The 19,389-nt window shown below is 32.6% G+C and overlaps 1 protein-coding gene and 1 pseudogene across 1 annotated transcript; one reads left to right on the top strand and one right to left on the bottom strand.

Moving 5' to 3' along the window:
* Positions 1-549: 549 nt before the first annotated feature.
* LOC111300647 (WAT1-related protein At1g68170-like) lies at positions 550-9,192 on the bottom strand (annotated as a pseudogene).
* A 3,940-nt stretch (positions 9,193-13,132) lies between these two features.
* Positions 13,133-18,835, top strand: LOC149513790 (uncharacterized). Its single transcript, XM_089747758.1, has 7 exons — positions 13,133-13,531; positions 14,189-14,218; positions 14,724-14,822; positions 16,439-16,562; positions 17,595-17,895; positions 18,030-18,084; positions 18,448-18,835. Exons 1-7 carry the CDS (start codon positions 13,373-13,375, stop codon positions 18,514-18,516), a joined length of 837 nt encoding a protein of 278 aa, XP_089603884.1. The 5' UTR covers positions 13,133-13,372; the 3' UTR covers positions 18,517-18,835.
* Positions 18,836-19,389: the final 554 nt, after the last annotated feature.

The raw sequence follows: 19,389 nt of genomic DNA, 5'->3' as shown, positions 1-19,389 counted from the left end.
TAGGTTCTAACTTGTCATTTTCATCTCTTTTGGGGCTTAATTGGTTCTCAATTGATTTATCCTTTCAACATGGATGAATTTAGAGATGTTCATCGACGAAATTAGGTTGGGCCAGGTCGAGAGACTCAATTTGTCTATATAAGTCTGTTTATGTCCATTATTATTTAAAATATTATTTAAAAATTAAAAAAATATTTATATATTAATTTTTATTATTTTAAATAAATTTCAAAATTAAAGTTAATTTAAAATTTTTTATTAATAAAATAATATTTTAAACCAAGCTTGATCTTAAAAATCCAGTCTAATGCCTGACCCAGTCGAACCAGATGAAGAATAAAAAAACCCCCAAAATAAGTAGAGACGAAAAAGCAAAAACATCATATATAAAAGGCATAGTATATTAATATTTCAATTTTTTTATACATAAAATGGAAATTTCAATATAATCAAAATACAGTAAGGACTTAAATTAGCCATGTGTTGCACAAATAACATCGCTAAACAATCCTATAATACAACATCTCTTTGATCATTAACTACATTGATCTAAATGTCTTTGCCTGTATTAGAAATTTGATTGCCTCCTTGCCTGTATTCCACAGCTTCAAACTCCCTTGGATGTTCTTGTACTGCTAGTTGCGTTGAATTCTTCGTCTCTTTTGCTTTTCCCCACAATACAGCGTATAATCCCATCGTTATGATCACCGAACCTAAAATGCTGTTACATGCAACATATAACGTTTTAATTATCTTAATAAAAAAGAGATGCAAGAAAAAATGACAGTTTATAAAGAAATGTATTGGACTTTAATTTAAAATTGATCGATCGAGTTGGAAACCTTCCTAGACGTAGCTTCTCGTTTAAGAACAAATATTCGACAATGGCAACATATATCAGCTTACAAGGCAGGAAGATAGACACAAATAAGGGTCCCCTCAACCGCATGCACCAAGTCAAAGCAACAGTCATTAATCCTGTGGCAATGGTTCCCTTGCAATAAGAGTTCATACAAGGAATATTTTACCAATAAACTAAATTATTATATATAATTATTAAATTCAATGAAGGTGCAATTTTCTGTTCTGTCAGAACATTAATTTTTGCTGGCTGGGAATTTGCTTTTACTGTGTAAACGCAACTGAAAAGCCTTATGTTCCAACCAAGCTTCCATGCAGACGAATTCCTATCAACAATTATGGTATAAATTGTTGCCTGAATTGATGCTGTGATGCACATCAAAGCGGTACACGAATATTTGCAAGGATAATTTTCATTCAACTTGGCCTGTGGAAAAACCATTCATAACATATGTTTTAAAAACAAGAAAACAATGCAACCAAAGCATTTGGGTTAGGCAGTTAATCAGTATATGATCCTCTTTTAAAAATCAGGGTTTGAATCACTCTTTCTTAAGTTAAAAAATTGATAAAAATATTTTTACCCTTGAATTACGTGAAAAAGTCATTTTGATCCCTCAATTTTTATTTGAATAATTTTGATCTCTCTTCTTTTATTTTGGGTCATTTTTACCAATGTATAACGGAAAAGAGTCACGTGACTGATGGTCCATTAGAAACTGCCATGCGGCATGCCACATAAGTAAAACCTGTCATGTGACATTCCATGTTGTAGTTAACTGTCATGTGGCTGAAGACATGACAACCCAACAAAATCTTTTTCTTCATTGTTTCTTCCCTCTTTCTACAGTCTCTTCCTTTTTACTTTTAAAGCTTCGAGAATCGTAAACCTCATGGCCCAGAATCCGACATCTAACTGTTACATCGATCACTACAAAGTTGTCGCCGATCATCGCTCGACATCGTTGGAATTACCCCAACAAACACCTGAAAACTTTCCTTGATCTCCTCTATCCTTTATTTGGCTTGGATTTTCTTAAAAGCCCTAAAATCTCTAGATCTAAGATTTAACCAAAGCCAAAAGCAACCCTGCCAACATGCATGTAGCATGCGCTGGGTGTTAATGTATTCCTTATGACCAACCGGATTGGCTTTGGATAATATGTCACATTAAGCATTACATTTATAGAGTTGATATGCTACTGGTGTAGTGGTAATGTATTCCCTGTTATTAGGTATGGTTTTGGTATGGATGGAGTGTCTCTCATTTATAGTCTATATATATTTTTCTCAAATGTCATTTTGGTGGGTGACCCCTATTTGGTTGTATCTGTCTGCTTGTACCCTTAATTCCATTCAATATATTTTGACTTAGAAAAAAAGCACTACATTTATACATTAAGGCACTCATATTGATATAAGCATTTGAGATTGATACATGTTTATACTCTTAACTGTGAAATAAGTAATCAATCACATAAGTTGAAGTACAGATATAATTGAGCTGAATATGTATGTGCTTGTTATATTAACAAGTTCATTGAATATGACTTGTTATGAGAATAATATTTACTTTCATCAGTAAAGTGTATATAACAATATTTTCATGTGATGGTTGCATAAGTACTGGTCGTTTTACTTGAGACCATTATCTAGCTTGTATGACAAGTGTTATACGTTAATATTAATCCTATACACTCCTAACCGAGGATGCTTAATAGGATGGATATTGAATATAGCATAAATCATATGGAGTTAGAGGAATGTTCCAAATAAGATTTATGACCCTCAATGATCGAGCAAATATCTCAGTATTTTTGAAGAAATATTAACTCAGGAAATCTCTAGTTAAAGTAGAATGAAATTGAAGGAGTTCAAGATTCATTCAATGAGTTAAAGCTTCATGTAATCAAGAATCAAAATAGATAGGACAAATAGAATAGACATCAAACCATGCTGTAGCTCTATTGCGATATAATGATGAAAGATAGAATTATGTGATAAGACCGTGGGTATGGATGAAAAAAATAAAAAATTGAAAATCGATTCAAAATTATATTGTTTGGTTTAGTTTGAATTTATTTATTTTTTATTTAATTTGGATTAAGTTTGGATATTAAATGTATATATTAAATTCGAATTAGGAAGTAAAAAACGGAACCGAATGATATACTTTTATTAGCTTTTATATATTTTTTAAATTTTATAAAATAAAAATAATTATTTTATATCTAAATATATTTAAATATATTAAAATTATATTAAAATAATATATAAAAATAAATTAAATTAAATTTAAAAATTTGATGAACTGAATAGGTAAATTTCATTTTGAATCGATTTAAAAAAAATTCGTTCGAATTCGAATCAAATTTTAAAAATTTATAATATTTTACATTATCAAATAACTGAATTGATCCAAACCGTTATTACTCCTAACCAAGAGTAAATATATTAGTTAAACCTTTTTTATTCTCTTTAATATTTGGATGATCATGATACATTACTAAATTTTAATTTCGATTTATAAATATGAAGTTGATTAATTAGAGAATTATTAATGAAGAAAAAGAGTTTGATCCATTTACTCTTAAATTTATTCTCAATATATTAAGGATCTAATGGGTCAGCATATTAAGAATAATTAAGTTGAGAAATTAAATGGGAGAATCAAGTTGTAACTTGATTGAAATAAAGTTTGGAATTTAAGTACTTAATTGAAATAATTAATATATGCAAAGGTCCAATTATAAGGGAGCAAAATACAATCTTATTTAGGATAAAATTGGGATTGGTGGCTGCTAAATTCCTCTATTTAAAGAGGGTTACCTGTCCCTCTTAAGCTATGCTATTCGTGGGATTATTTAAGCGTTGAGAAAGTCACAAAAGCTTAAGAGGCAAAACCCTAGTAAGTACTAGGTCTCGGTTTTGGCTAGCCCAAGCTCTTTTTAAGGTTTTTCTTTAATTATTTGTGTAGATATCATCGGAAGCTAGAGAATTAGATAAAAAGGTTTTTTATAATTTAGTTTGAAGGTTTTAAAGATTTTCGGATAAAAATCCTAGTTGAGCAATATTTTAGGGTTTTAAGTATGATTCTTGATTTTTTTTTTAATATGGTCTTATGTTAGTGTGAATGTGCATATATAGCAATATTTGTGATGCTATCAATTGGGAATTAAAAATTTTAAATTTCGTTACTTGATCTCTGATGTTACATGAGTAATTACCAGCACCAAACTCACCCACACTAGCCTTACCTTTCCTACCCCTATGGTCCACCAAATGTGGTCCTCCCTAGCTAGCAATGATGAGATGGGATACTTAAGAGAAGAATCTCATAACATATTGCCTCATCAAAATTTTCTCTCAAGCCATTGAAAATTTAACTTGGTCTTTCTCTCCTTTACAAAGTTCACAGCCTTGCCTGATGCTGCTGCCTCCTCTTCACTCTTTTTGGGCTAGTAAGATTGAAGTTGAAGTTGTTAAGGACAGGGAAACCGTCACCACAGCGTTTGAAGACGAGAAAAACATGGTTTCTAAATTCTAACGAAGACAGCGGGTTTCAATGAGCTAGGGATTTTTAGGGTTTTTTTTTTTCCTTTAAAGTCGAATAAAGGGTAAAAGAGATCAAGGAGAGTAATTATAGCGTTGTCGAGTGACGGTCGGCGACAACCGTACGATGACCATGCGACGTCTGGCATTGGATTTTGGACAAAGAGGTTTACGGTTCTTGAAGCTTTGAAGTTAGAAAGAGATTGTATAGAGAGAAAGGAAAAGAAACATGAAAGGAAAATTTTCTGATGGATTGCCATGCTTTCACTCTCATGATAGTTGGCTATCATGTGACTGTTATCAATCACATGGTAGTTAATGCATTATTTGGTTGTGTGATATGTCATGTGGCATCACGTGACTTTTTTACTAAATTATGATTAAACTGATTTGAAATTAAAAAAAAAAAAGTTTAAAATGATAAAAAAATTGAAGGATTAAGACAAACATAATTTTAAAATAAGAAGTTTTTTTATATTTGATATAATATTATACATTATTAATATATTATAAATTATCACATCATTATTAATAATTTTAAAATTTTAAAAATTAAAAAAATAAATATTTTAAAATTTAAATATTTATTTATATTAAAACAAATAATGATTTTATAATTTATAATATATCAATAAATAACATTTATATACTTATAATATATCAAATTATTTTTTATAAAAGTAAAAGAAAAAGTAAATACTGATAATCATTTTAGGCGGAATGCTAAAGTATCTTTAGGAAAAAAATAAATAAATAAAAGTCAGTAATAAACATTTCAGATGGAATGCTACTTGGAAACTTATATGAATTATGTACCAAATCGAAAAAGAGAAGCAGGATGCTATACCCAGCATTGAGCCCAATACTTGATTATTACCAAGCAAAGTATGTGTGTTTGTTGCATGATCACCATCATGTTTAGCCAGGTTTATATTGGTTGACTAAAGGTTAATGTCTCGCTCTTCATAGAAAGTAAGAACCATCGCCCCTCCCATGCTCAAGACAGAACCCACCACCTTGACCTTCCCCGCCAACGTTCTAATTGCCAACTTCTCTGACCTGACAAAGGGAAAGGGAATTTTTTTTTTCTTTTGCAAGTGGCTTTAAACTGTATTTGTAATCTATATTTTTTTCATAATCATTGTAATTTATATTTTTGATAAATCTTCAATTTAATCAAAAACAACTCTTATATTCGAACTTCTTTATCTTATAAATATAAGTAATCTGTTACATGCCATAAAAAAGAAAAACTATATCATTAAAAATCATTACTTAATAAAACTTTTACAGCATCAATAATTATGTGATTTATTGAAAAAAATATTAAATTTTTAATTTTTGGTGAATATGATTGAAATCTTGGTAGCCTTTAAGTTTGAAAAACAAAACCCTTGAGTCAATCAACTTGATCTATTCCTTGTATTGGATGTCTACGAAGTAAATCTATTCTAATAATCTTAGCTTCATATGATTGATGCTTTTATTATTTGCTTTTTATTTTTTATAGTAGAAAATAAAAATTAAAAATAAGAAATAAATAGCAAAAAAACTAAATGCAAAAGCACTAGTCAAATAGTTTTAGGGAAAATACCTTAAGCTTACGACCTTGATGAATGCAACAAGAGGAATTAAAAGGGACATGACTGTAGCAAATGTTGCAGATGTCAATGCCAAGCTTTCAATGAATAAATTATGGCCCAATGCTCCCCTGCAACAAAATTTAAACCTCATATTTACCTTGTTAGGAACTTTGCTCGAATGAATTACACAACTGTTTTCCTTAAAAAAATTAGTTAATCTCTATTTCTTGACCGCCTGAAAGGTAATTACTGTTGATAAATTCATTGCAAGTTATCATTTGTTATTCTTACCCAAACAACCCAGATAAGAGCCCTTGAAATGCTATCTTCCATGTCAGTTTTCACTTACTCTTCCTGTAAATATATATAGAGAATTCAGATTCACAAGATGAACTGCGGAACATGCATACATATCATCATAGATAAAATGATATTGAAGAACAAATTAAGTTAAATGATTTACTAGTTTGTAAAGTTATAGTTTTCTTGTATCTTAAAGCATATTTGGTCTCTTGTCAGTAAAGCAGGCTTTCTACGGGTAGCTTGGGTCTAGGCCTACTATCTATACCGATCGTAAGAGCTTCTGTTCTTGCGGTTGTACCTATCGCTCTGAGCCAGAAATGATTAAAGGTTGTTAGGATGGAGAAGCTCTGATACTATTTTATTGAGAAAATTAGCTTAACGGTGATATCATTTTATTGTGATATAAGAGCCTAAATAACAAACACTCCCTAAAATGGCCTCACCAACACTCAACCTCAAGAGTTATACGTGTCACGGACTTAAGGAAGAGTTTTGAATCTCACATCGAACATAATAGGAGGATCACTAGGATATAAAAAAATTCACACCACCTCCACCTTGTGAGGCGCTTTTTGTAAGACAAAATCGTGAGGTTAGGGGGTCAGAGCGGACAATACCTCACAAAGGTGTGAACCGTGACGGTCAGGCTGATCTGGGAAGCCGAAAGGGTGAATGTCCGGGTCCCGGAGCAGCGCGAGTTCGAAGCTTAAGTCTCGATCCGTGACAAGTGGTATCAGAGCCAGCCCTAAACCGTTCGATTCACGCTGAGCGCCTCGAGGGAGGTAGGCAGGGTGGCCAGCCTCCGTGACGAGGGCGTCATGAGTGTCCGAGTCCCGGAGCCACGCGGGTTCGGAGCTTAAGTCTCGACGCATGACAAGTGATATCAAAGCCAACCCTAAACCGTTCGATTCACGCCGAGCACCTCGAGGGAGGTAAGCAGAGTGATCAGCCTCCGTGACGAGGGCGTCACGAGGTTGGGTGGGGAAGAATATCACGGACCTAAGGGGGAGTCCTGAATCCCACATCGAATATAATAAGAGAGTCACTGGGGTATAAAAAGGTTCACACCACCTCTGCTTTATGAGGCGCCTTTTGTAAGACAAAACCGTGAGGTCAGGGGCCAGAACGGACAATACCTCACAAAGGTGTGAACCGTGACGATCAGACTGATATGGGACGCCGAAAAAATGAATGTTCGAATCTCGAAGCCGTGTGAATTCAGAGCTTAAGTCTCGACCCGTGACATATGCTCTAACCGAAAACTCTCTCTAAAAGCTTTGGAACTTAAAAGGCTCGTGACGGCACCTAATTGCACTACCTCTTATTGTCCATCGGCATTTTCATTAGGCACCTTACAGCTAACAGCTTGATGCTTGTAGCCCATTGGGCAATTAATAATTTGTGTTTTTAACACATCTCAGCACTCGACACAGCTCAAGGCACTCTCCCTTAGCATCAATTTTGCCACACTCGTTCTTGGCATTTGGTCTTCTGTTTGTAATTCATTATATAGGGTGTATTAACCGATTGGCTAAATGCCATATTTATAGGGCAGTGCAAAACTTGGCCAATCATGCTTGAAAAAACCAAAGGCTGCTAAAAGGAAAAGAATGACAAACGTTTGTTGAATCAATAAAGATAGATGGCACACCTTTATTGATCAACAAAGGTGGCTGCCTTTAAGAGTTGTAAAGAATGGAGATTCTAGATTTGCATACTTCAATAAAGTAGGTTTGGTCGTGTGAGTCGGAAATTTCAAGGCACATCTAAGAAAGGGGAAGCTTCAAAATCTGGAGTTTATACAGCTGCCTGCATTTGGGATAGATCGAGAATCAATAAGCCTAAAGTTTTCTGACATGGGCTAATCTAGGACCCCAATCACGTTCCTCCATTGCTTGGCTGGCTATCGTGGACAGACTAACCACTCTATTCAGAATTAATTAATTCATGGGCGATTCAACTTCAGAAGATAAATTGCTACGTGTGTAATGAAGACGATAAATACAGAGAGCACATTTAGTAGAGATTGGTCTACAGAGCTATAAAGGGCTGCTAGAGCTTCCAAGGCAAATCCTCTGCCTCCCTTGCACTGACTCTGAGAATTGAATGGAAAGCTCATATCTACCCCATTTGGCAAACCGGGAACTCTTTCTGGCACACCAATAAAATCCCTCCCAAGGATCATGTTCTTCAACAAATAACTGCGGACATTAGAACTAAAGTTTCCAGCTTTCCTAAACATTTGAACAGAAGTTTATGTACTTATCTAGGACTAGATTCCTGGTGATGTTTTTGTGTTGAACTGTTATAAATTATAATGTAGGAGATATATTCTTCTTCTTTTGGATGTTGGAATAAAAATATTCAAGTATCCAAAAAAAAGACATTAACATTAATTATTGAATAATAATTCCAACGATGGATTGGACAATGCTATCTGGATAAGTTGTGTTCATGTGTAATTAGACCAAAAGAGCAAAATTCGTTCTTTAAAAGAAAGTACAAGAAATATAGAGACCAAAGAAACACTCGTATAAAAGAAAAATATGAAGTTACCTTTCTAACATCAATGCAAGGGGAACTAGAAAAGCAGTGGCAAAGATAAATCTATAAGAAATGAGTACCCTCGTGCTCATACCATTAATTACAGCCAATTCGTAGAAGACATTTACTGCAGCACATACTGCTTGAACCAGCAACATAATTATCACTGGTTTACGACCCTGAAAAGGATCACAAACATTCTTGCCCATCTAATTCTTAAAGAAAATTGAGGAAGGATGGAATTCTGTAATTTTTTAATCAAACAGTACAGCACCACCAACCCTTTCAAAAGGGAAAGAAAAAGAAAAAAAATATAATGAAGGATTTGTGAAGTATTTTCTACTTAAAATATTACAATGATTAGGGATCAAGTTGTCCCTTAATTATAACATTACGATAATAATATTAAGGGGAGCAACCAAAATAATTATTGCTAGAATCATAATTAGTTGTAGTTTTTACTATCTCTAATCGTTTTTCATACTGTCAGTACACAAGCTACAGAATTTTTTAAGGGATTGCCCCCCTTGAAGTACAGTTGGCCGGCTAGTCTTGTTGTATTTGTCATATTTACATGATTACAACATACAATTTGTTAAGTAAATAATTGAATATACTGTTATTATCAACCTATCAGAAACTTTATAAACAAGAGTCTTATCTCAAAGACTTTGCAGTTAAAGATAAGGCAGCAGCTTTATCTTCAATAGGGACCCTCAAGCTCAATGATCTGAGAAAGAACATTAAACTTGAACTAAAAAGAGTGGAACTTATGGCCTGCGTACATTTGCAACTTTATCTTAATCAAAAGAACTGGCAGATGTTTACAGTAAACCTTTAAACAAAATGGAAATCAATCTCAACATGTTTTGTTTAAGCTTTTCTTAGCTTTTTGTTTTGGTTTCTTGCTAATGCATAGCTGCTAGAAGTTCATAATTTGGGTCATAGTAGCATTGGGTAGAAAGAAAAAAAAAACAGAGTTCTGGTGCATAAACAGAATCAATGCTCATATATTCAATGATCCCATATGTCCATATAAACAATTAGAATATATCGAAAGCAAACACAGATGAAAGAAAAATAAATATTCAGAACAACAAAAACACGTAAACTAAGTGAACTACTTGATTTGTCCAACAATATCTCCAGCAGCCTCACCTCGTAGGAGTAAAAGCGAACGTGTTTTATCCAGCCAACTATGTATCAGTCTTTTTCATTCTCCCTGTATCACGCTTAATTCAACATTACAGTTCAAACTTCACTTTGCTACCTCTGTCTTATCTTCCTTACCGTCAGCCGATGTGTTTACTTGTTTTGTGTCTCAGGCACATTCACTGCTGCTGCTGGCTTAGGTGCTGGTGCGGCTTCAATTGATTCTTTTGATTCAATCTTTCCGGAACCAATTAACACAGACTATGGCTTGTTGATCTGTTCAATTGGGTTAGCAGGTTTCTCCCTTTCCTGATTATTAATCACATGCACCTCTTTTAGTTTCTCAGTATCTGATGGTTCCTGCTTCTCTAGCTCTAATAGCTCCTTTTTCACTGACTCCGGTGATTCTTGTTTCACTGGCTCCAATGAGTCTTGTTTAACTGTTTCCAATGATTCTTGTTTCGCTGGCTCCATTGGTTCTTTTTTCATTGGCTCCGGCGGTGCGTTGTCACTCTCTACTGACCCCCTTTTATCCTGCAAAGAAAAAAAGCGCCCCACAGTTGCTGAAGTCTATGAAACAAAAATCATTTAATGATGCCAAATGCTGCATTACTTATTATGTAGGATCCTTTTTGGTGCATGAATGAACCATTGTACAAGTTGCAGTTAATTTCTTTAATCCAACATATAAGCCTCCTAATTATTTATTTTTTGGTACATCTAAGGCACAGCCTTAGAATATGGCAAGGGGTTGCGCGAGCTAAACCTTAATTAAGTTTTCCTTGGCCATTCTCCTTAGTAATACATCTTTGACAAAAATACATTAATCCCATTTTGATGAAACCATTTTCATCAGAACAAATAGCAGAATACTTCAATTCTGCTTAGCATATCTTTATTGGAAAAATATGAACCAATAATTTGCCGAAAATAAAATCAGCTAACTTTTGACGCTTTTCATGCTTCGGAGTTTGGATCCACAGTGCAATATTACTGAGAAGAAAACAAACATAAGGATGCACATTGATGAATCTTTACAGATAACGATGTCTAGAAAGAGTTTCAGAGACATTCCAAAATGATAACAAATCATAAAGCACCTATTAACATCATCAATAAGTTCACTTGAAGTAGATTATCCCAATGAACAGAACAAACCAGAACAGGAAGTATTCAATGAATTGGTGCATTCCCCTAAAAACCAATAATTTAAGGCATTATATGGTGCCCAGAGCCCAGCAACAAGTATGCTGCTCAACAATGGTTTTCAATGCACTCATAGTATAATTTATGAAAATATTTATTACAGATCTTGGATCAAAAACTATTCAGCACCAGTAGCTCGTGGTGAAAATATACATTTCAGTTTTCATAGAGTCGAGAATCTAATTTGTGTCATTGTAATTTGAAATCAAAGCAAACAACTAATGCCTGAAATTCGTTGACATAGTATTGAAAAATTCACCACAATGTGTTAGGAGTAGTAAAAGTTTAACAAGATAAAGTTTCAAACTTAAATATCCAAAAATCTTTTATGATATATCACATGTGTAAATCTTAATTTTTATATTAAAATAATATATACTTTTAAAAAATTTATGTAATTGTGAATAAAAAATTAACTTTTTCATTGATATTTGTATATAATTTTACTTTCATAATCTAAAACTTTCATAATACTTATTTAGATTCTTCATAATAATTTATATATCAATAATTTTTTTAATTTTAAATTACAAATTATAAATAATTATGATTATTTTTATTTATTTATATATAACATAAAAATTAATATAAATTAAAATTTTAAACTATAAAAATATATAATAAAAAAACTCCGTGCATGGCACGGGTAAAAAAAACTAGTGTTATATATTAGGCCAAGGCATTGATATGATATATTGACAGAAAAAATCCTCACTTCATTTGTTGGGTCACTTACAAAATTATCATTTTTATAACTTTTGTTCTCAAAATAAATAGTACCATGTGATTTATGTTGATGACGATAATTTTTTTGGTTTATTAATTGTCTTAATCATTAGGCAGCTATGAAATTTCTTTCCCTCTGTTTTTTTTTTTTTTCTTCTTCTTCTTAAGGAATGGGGCTGTACCGTTATGATAGTGTATGGTTTTCTTATTCCAAGTTTAATAAACAACTACTAATTTACTAATTAGGGGTGAGAAAAAAAATTAAAAAATTAAAAAATTGATTTAAAATTTTAATATTCGATTCGGCTCGAATTAAGTTTGGATATTAAATGTCTATATTAAATTTGGATGGGATTTTGAATTAAAAAATTAAAAATTAAAAAAAAATAAATTGAACCAAATTATATATATTTTTTAATTTTTATATATTTTGTAAATTTTTATAAAATAAAAATAATAATTTTATATCAACATTTATTTAAATATATTAAAATTGTATATTAAAATAATATCTAAAAATTTTAAAAATTAAAAATTAAAAATTTATAAATCAAACCAATAAAATTTGATTCAATTCAAATTTGGATGAAATTTAAAATTTTATAATATTATATAATATTTAAAAAACTGAATCATTATCACCCTTGCTACTAACTTTTATTTGCTTCAAGTTTTTCCAAACATACATAATGGACCATCCTATTATAAAGAAATAAAAGCCGCAAAATCAGTTATTGATCTTTTGACAGCCGAATAATAATAAGAATTTATATTTGATATATTTTTTTATGTATAAATTTTATGTATTTTTAATAAATTAAATGATATCATTTTATTAATAAAATTTTTTTTAAAATCATATTTTTATTTTTTATTTTAGATTTTTTAAAAATTTATATTTATTCATTAACTTGGGACATCGTAATTCACTGTTAATTTATAAATAAGAATAAATGTGATGTATTTTTCATTTGAAAAAGTTGAAAAATAATTTTTGTAACGAAGAAAGCTTGCAAGTACTTGGGTCAGCTGAAACAAATGTCCACCCAATTTCCAATTGCTGGGTTGAGTTGCCTTGACGTGGGAGTTCACCTATTCAGTGCTTTTCTCGGCTTCTCTGAACTGGCCCAACAACAAGCAAGGAATCCAACCCAAAATCTTTGCTTCGAAGTTTGAACTTAGACATGTTTCGACTTTCTTTTGCCGTGCCGTCCAACACCTGAAGAGATTCAAAGCAACCGAGAGACAACAACCGAAGGAGACGACACCATCTCTTTCTTTGTTCTCGTCGACCACCGAGAGGAGATTACCTTTTTGTCACTTAAAATTTAAAGCCAATTCCTTTTACCATCAAAAAGAAAACTTTCCTCTGCCTGAGGACAGTCTTAATTGATTGGTGCTGTGAATTTTGGAGAGAGTTGGTTTTGCTCTTGATTTCCTCGATTATGCAAATACCCAGATGGCGAAACGTGCTGATACTCAACAAGTCATTGCTTCTAGCTTTTTTACCTTCAAAACCCACGGCTACTTTTGCAACAACCCACGTTGCTTCTTTTCATTCTACGCCTGTTACCTGTGAGAAATGGAAGAGCAAATGGAATTTTGTGAGTCTTTTCCCTTTTTTCCCAAGTTTTATTTAGTTATATATGTTGAATGCTATGGGTGAGTTTGGGGAAAGTTTAGATTTTCTTTTTGGTTGTGGAAATTGAAGAGCTGTTGTTAGTGTATTCAAAATTACGAATTTATTAATTGGTATAATAATGTATTTCTTCAACGAAAAAATAGTCTTGTTTTTTGAATGCTGTGCGAGATACTGTGTGCTAACATCAAAACGAAACTAGATATTAAGTTTCAATGTTTCATGCTTGATCTTATGTTAAATTTCTCTGCTTGGTGATGTTTGATGGATGCAACTGTTAATATTAATATTTAGTGAAGAATGGTACTTCAAATTGTCTAGTGACTTAATCAATTGACTTGTCGTGTAGCTGATGGAGCACATTACTTAACTGTTAGATGATTGTATATTCATTATGTTTAGTTTTTGCAATTTTCAATCTCATTCCCCATGCTGTCTCTTCCTAGTTCTGATCAAAGTAAGTTGCATTCTGTCCACTTCTTTTCCCCTCTGGACACCAGCAACTGCATAGAATTGAGCTTTAGATTTTAGTAATGCATTAAAATTTTGGTTTAGGAATTAGGATAAAGCTGTATGTCTTGCCTTTGATGTGAAAGTTTGACAATTAACACTATTTTTGCAGGATGAAAGAAGAACTCAACAACCAACTAAGGTATGCATCTTTGGAGGCACCTATTTTGTGAAATTATTTATGCATGCATCTCTTAATTATCTTGTTCCTAGTATTTCACATAGGCATGTCTTGCGATTGGTAATTTTCTGATAACTTTTATTAGACTAAATACAAGGTCAAGTCTGTATGCTGAGGATAACTGAGCTTATTCTCAATCACATTTCTAGGTTTATTCTTCATATATCTTTAACCTTGACTGCCAAAGCAGTTATCTTATTCTACTTACACTGGGAACATTCCCAGCAATCTTTAGTGCAAATAAAAACCTAATGCATCTCAGAAAAGGAATCTCCATGATTAATTTGTATTTTCAAATTGATCAGGTGGTGGACCTTATCTGCTAATGCTTATGATCTTTCTATTTGTTAATTTCATACTTCCTATGTAGCTTTATTGTGAACTTTTTGTCTTCTTTTTGCAGTTTTCTTCCTATATTTGTTTATAAAAAGTTAAACTTCTTTAACATTTCAAATATGGAATGCAGAATTATGTAAGATATGTGGTACGTCAAAAGCGTGCTGACACAAAGAGAGCACTAAAAGACCTTCTCTTAAATAGTGGTTCCTCAAATATTTCATTTCAGGTAAACTAGACTTCTGTTTGACGTAGAACCCTTATCTTATTGAAGGTATGGACTTACATTTTCCTGATGCACTGTTTATATATTCATGGCGTAATTAGATTGTGATAAATATTTATTTTTGGTTTTTTATATGGTCTTGTTCCAACTTTTATTTGCTTTTTCTAATTTATTAAGGAGTTTTTCCATTATTTTGCAACTATTGGATCAATAGTCTGCCCAGTGCTTTGGAGTTCCAATTGCAAGAGTCCAGTTTATATGGTTTTATCCAAATTTAGTTTTGGCTTGCACTGAAAGTATTAGAACTCTTTGAGTGTTCTGTAACCAAATGGACTACGAGTTGGTCAAATTGTAAATGTTTTGACATGTCAGTTACCAGATAGTGCCATCTTGTGGATACTAGGGATTAATTTATATAGTGAGAGTCAGAGCACAAAAGTATCTGTTTTTGAAATATTTAGAGAGCAGGAACACCACAAGGAATAGCATTTATTAATATTTATTACATATTCATTCATGTTTGCTAACCATTTATCTCCGTGTTTGCTTATTTTAATTTTGAGGTATGTTAAACCACAAGAGTTAACGAAAACATTTTTTAATGAAAGGTTGTAGAGAATTATAGTAGTACTTAAGTTGTTGAAGAGAAGAAAGCTCCTGGATGAGAAATCACAATGCTGACTAATAATTTCCATTTTAGTTAATAATGCAACTGGTCATTGAGAGGCAGGGTTCAAAGTTTATGTACTGTATTATTCTCCGAAATTTATCTTATTCAAAAAGCTGTAGATTCCATTCAACCATGGTAATGTTCAGCAAGTGCTCTACCAGATCAAGTGGGTTCTAGCTCCTAAACTTGCCAAAGCTTTTCAAGATATGTGGATTATTGTAATAATTCATGGATAAACACCATTTTAATGATCAATCAGCAGGATTTATGGATTTTAGTGGTTTTTGCTGCTCCCTAGGCAAATCATGTTAACTAGGATAGGACTTTATCTGAATTATTTTATTTGGTGGAGCTGATACTGGATACATTCTTGTAAGCAAAAATGTCAATGTAATCAACCTACATCACTATTAGGCTCATAAACCACATTTCCTGGTTTGGCATTGAATTATCTAAACTATGAGAAGTAACCAGTATGCAGCATGTTTACATTAAAAAAAAGTTGTAAGAGTAAAGTAAGCTGGATTATTTCTTGTTCTTGAATGTGTGTGTGTGCCTTGAAATTAGTTTTAGTTTCTTCGTTATTTGCATTGCTGTAATGTAAACTTAATATAAAATTTCTGTTTTATAAATTCCCATAAAATGTGCATCTAGGCTCCAAGTATAGAAGAAGCTTATGATTTTAGTTAGGCCATTGATAGAGTGAAATTGTAATCTTTTAGTTATGGGTGATGACAAATTGGATCTTATTTTGTTAAAAGCTAGTGGACTCAACTGTATGTAAAGCCTGAATGTTATTTATTTCCCAAGTCAACCTTGGTCTCAAGTGTTTGGGACCAATAACTTTAGCCTACTTCTCCATTACATTGTACCATAGATTGAGCTCACACTTTTAAGTAGTACCTGAATTTATAATACAAACTTATGCATGCCTTTGGCTTCTATCTAGGATGAAGATCCACTACAGAAATTTGATAGGACAGCAGGCCGGGATTCAGATGGCTCTGATAAGAAACGGCGAACAAGGTTTTCTGGACAACATGCTGGGAAATCTAACCACAAAAAAGTAAAACGTGAGCTTCCACTTTCTTTTTTATTCCTTTCCTATATTGTTTCTTTTAAATGAAATTTAGATAAAAAATTACCTTCTTGATGCACTGTTTTCACCTGAACTAGGTTCTACATTTTGTCTTAAATTCTACTAACTGGGGTGGGGGGGGGGGATCTAAGCATCATAATTAGCATGTTTTGATGACTTAAACCTGGTATGATCCAAATGTTTTAATAAAATAAATTTAAAATTTCCTTCTGCTTACTAATAATCTGGCTTTATTGGTCTAATCTTATGTTTTCTTCATCTGTCTTTATTTCAAAACAATGAGTAATTACCTCACACTACTGACATGATCACCAAAGGAACTGAAATGTTGTCATTTTTTTTTGGGTACAATTTAACAAGACAAAGGATGGAAAGGGGATTTGAATGTGGGTCCTTGAGCCTCCACAGCAGGATGTTTGAAAGTAGCATCCGATATCATTAGTGAAATGCTAGTTAATTTTCCTGTTATGTAACAGTCACATGTCCATTAGTGGAAAAACTTTATTTTGTTGAATAGAATGTGGACCTCATCATAATATGGAAGAGTTATCGATTTCTGTTTTGCAGCTTGAGTAGCAAATATAACTGTTTTTTATTTTCATTTTTCACAAAGATTGTATTTGTCCATCGGATGCATATGAACTTAAGGGGCAATGACTTACTTAAAATCAGAACTATGGTTTGTCAAAAATTAAAATCTTCTTGTTGTATATAATACTGAGATATCATCCAATTGTTTGAGACTATAATACTGAGACATCATCCAATATTAAGAGTGACCTTTTTAAAGAGTAACATGTGTGTTTATTTGATGTTGTTATGATGTTTTTCATCAAAAGAAAGTACCTTTATTAATAGGTCTGTTACAGTGAGAGATTATAACCTACCTAATCATGTTTCAAATAAAAACCAAAGCCACATCTGGATTATAGGTGCAAACATTTTATGAGTGCTTGCCCTCATGTGTGATTTGACAAACTTGATATCATTGTTTTTACATGCATAGGAAGGTTTAGAAGAGAGAGTTTCTCTGATGACTGTGATCATCCTGACACAATCTTTGAAGCTACATTTGGGAACAAATGGTACACCTGGTCCCCTAGGGGGGATTATTCTTTCCAAACTTCAGAATCTGGATTTGAGTGGAGAGAAAATTCAGGCTGGACTAATCAAAGAACAAAAGAGTGGGAGACTACTAGTGAAACCGAATCTGAGGACGAGTTATATGCTGTAGGAACACATTCTGATAGAGCAATCCTTGGTCTGCCTCCAACAGGCTCCTTAAAGATCGAAGATGTTAAAAATGCGTAAGTACTTTGGTTCTTTCATTCAACTTGAATTTTGGGAGGCCTCTCATTTGAAAGATTGATCGTATTTCAGCTTTTCCTTGCTCCATTTCTTTTTATGCATGTATTCTAAAATTATTAAAATCACCTTGTAGCTTCCGCTTATCGGCTTTAAAGTGGCATCCTGATAAGCATCAGGGTTCTTCACAGGTTAGTTAGAATTTCCTATATTACTTTATATTTTTGAGTGGTGGGTGGTAGTTTTATGAATATTCTCCAACATTCCAACGCCCTTCACACTCTAACCTTGCATAATTTTGGTTGCTGGTCCAAACAAAATGTTATGGATTTTCATTTCTGGTTTTGAATGCATTGTGTTTTTGTTTGTTAGTTTTTTGGGGTGTTTGAGTGGAAACAGGGGGCAAGGGATACTATTTGAGGACAACGTTTATGCTATTGATTTACGATAGCTGATCTGTCATGGCATCAGTCTTTTCTGTTATTTATTTCTCTTATCTTTTTCCTTTTAATTTGTATTTGTTATAGTTTCATGATATCGATGCATGTATGCAGGCGATGGCTGAAGAGAAATTTAAGCTCTGTGTTGATGCATACAAATCATTATGTCATGCTCTAGCCTAAGGTGGTTGGGGTTCATTCAAATTGCTTACATCTCCAATTAGGGTCTCAGACAATGGCCAGTACAATGAAGTAAAAGTGTACGATTGAATTATTTTCTTATCTATTTTTATCTTCCTCATAATCGACTGTCATCACCAAGTTGGCTCTGCCAATATATTAGTATTTTGCCCAACAATTAGCAATGGGCCATGAATTTTTTTTAAGAAGGGAACATGGATTGTAACCTTCAATAAAATAGAAGGTGATCAGAAATCTTGACGATGATTTCCTACTCAAATTTCATGGAATTTGTGTGACAGGAAAACATTTATGATCTAAATTTAATTTTGTATCAATAGAGATACATGCCTATAATCACAAGGTTTGTCAACAAACAGCTTAGCTTGTATTGAGCATTTGAACTGTGAAGTACAAAATGGAACTCCTTAGAGGAATAGTTAATTGTGAAGTCAAAGAAAAAACCAAAGTCGGAGAAAATAGTGTTACTACTCTGAAGAGATGAAAGAGAAGCAGCTGTCGTAGCTAGTTGGCTGCTTTGTTGGCATCCCTTTGATTCTAACAAAAGAACACCCTGACACAAAGGATAACAAAATCCTACTATCCAAAACGACAGCAGCTAGGTCTCATAGCCCTTAAGAAGCAGCTTCCTATCATCATTTTACCCACATCTTGCCAATAATCTTATCATAATACTTTATTAGGTAAGATTCATGCTAAGTGAATGGTATTAAGTCGCAAATGAAGGTTAATTGAATTGACAAGGTTTGAACATTTTGTTTATAAAATTTAAATTCAAATTTTATTATCAATATATATTTTTTAATAAGCGATTTATAATTTTAATATAAATTCTCTCATAAACTTTCAAGTAGC

The sequence above is a fragment of the Durio zibethinus genome, chromosome 18, assembly GCF_047325235.1.
Source record: "Durio zibethinus cultivar Kanyao isolate XHJ-2024 chromosome 18, ASM4732523v1, whole genome shotgun sequence".
Lineage (NCBI taxonomy): Eukaryota > Viridiplantae > Streptophyta > Magnoliopsida > Malvales > Malvaceae > Durio > Durio zibethinus.
Note: the sequence above shows the minus strand (reverse complement) of the source record. Positions and strands in the feature narration are given on the sequence as shown.

What these genes read in the sequence shown, in the direction of transcription:
- LOC149513790 (XM_089747758.1), top strand. Translation starts at nt 13,373, where the DNA reads ATGCAAATACCCAGATGGCGAAACGTGCTGATACTCAACAAGTCATTG. An exon ending in TAACCACAAAAAAGTAAAAC is followed by an intron (nt 16,563 to 17,594) that starts GTGAGCTTCCAC and finishes TTACATGCATAG; the next exon opens with GAAGGTTTAGAAGAGAGAGT. An exon ending in ATCGAAGATGTTAAAAATGC is followed by an intron (nt 17,896 to 18,029) that starts GTAAGTACTTTG and finishes ATCACCTTGTAG; the next exon opens with CTTCCGCTTATCGGCTTTAA.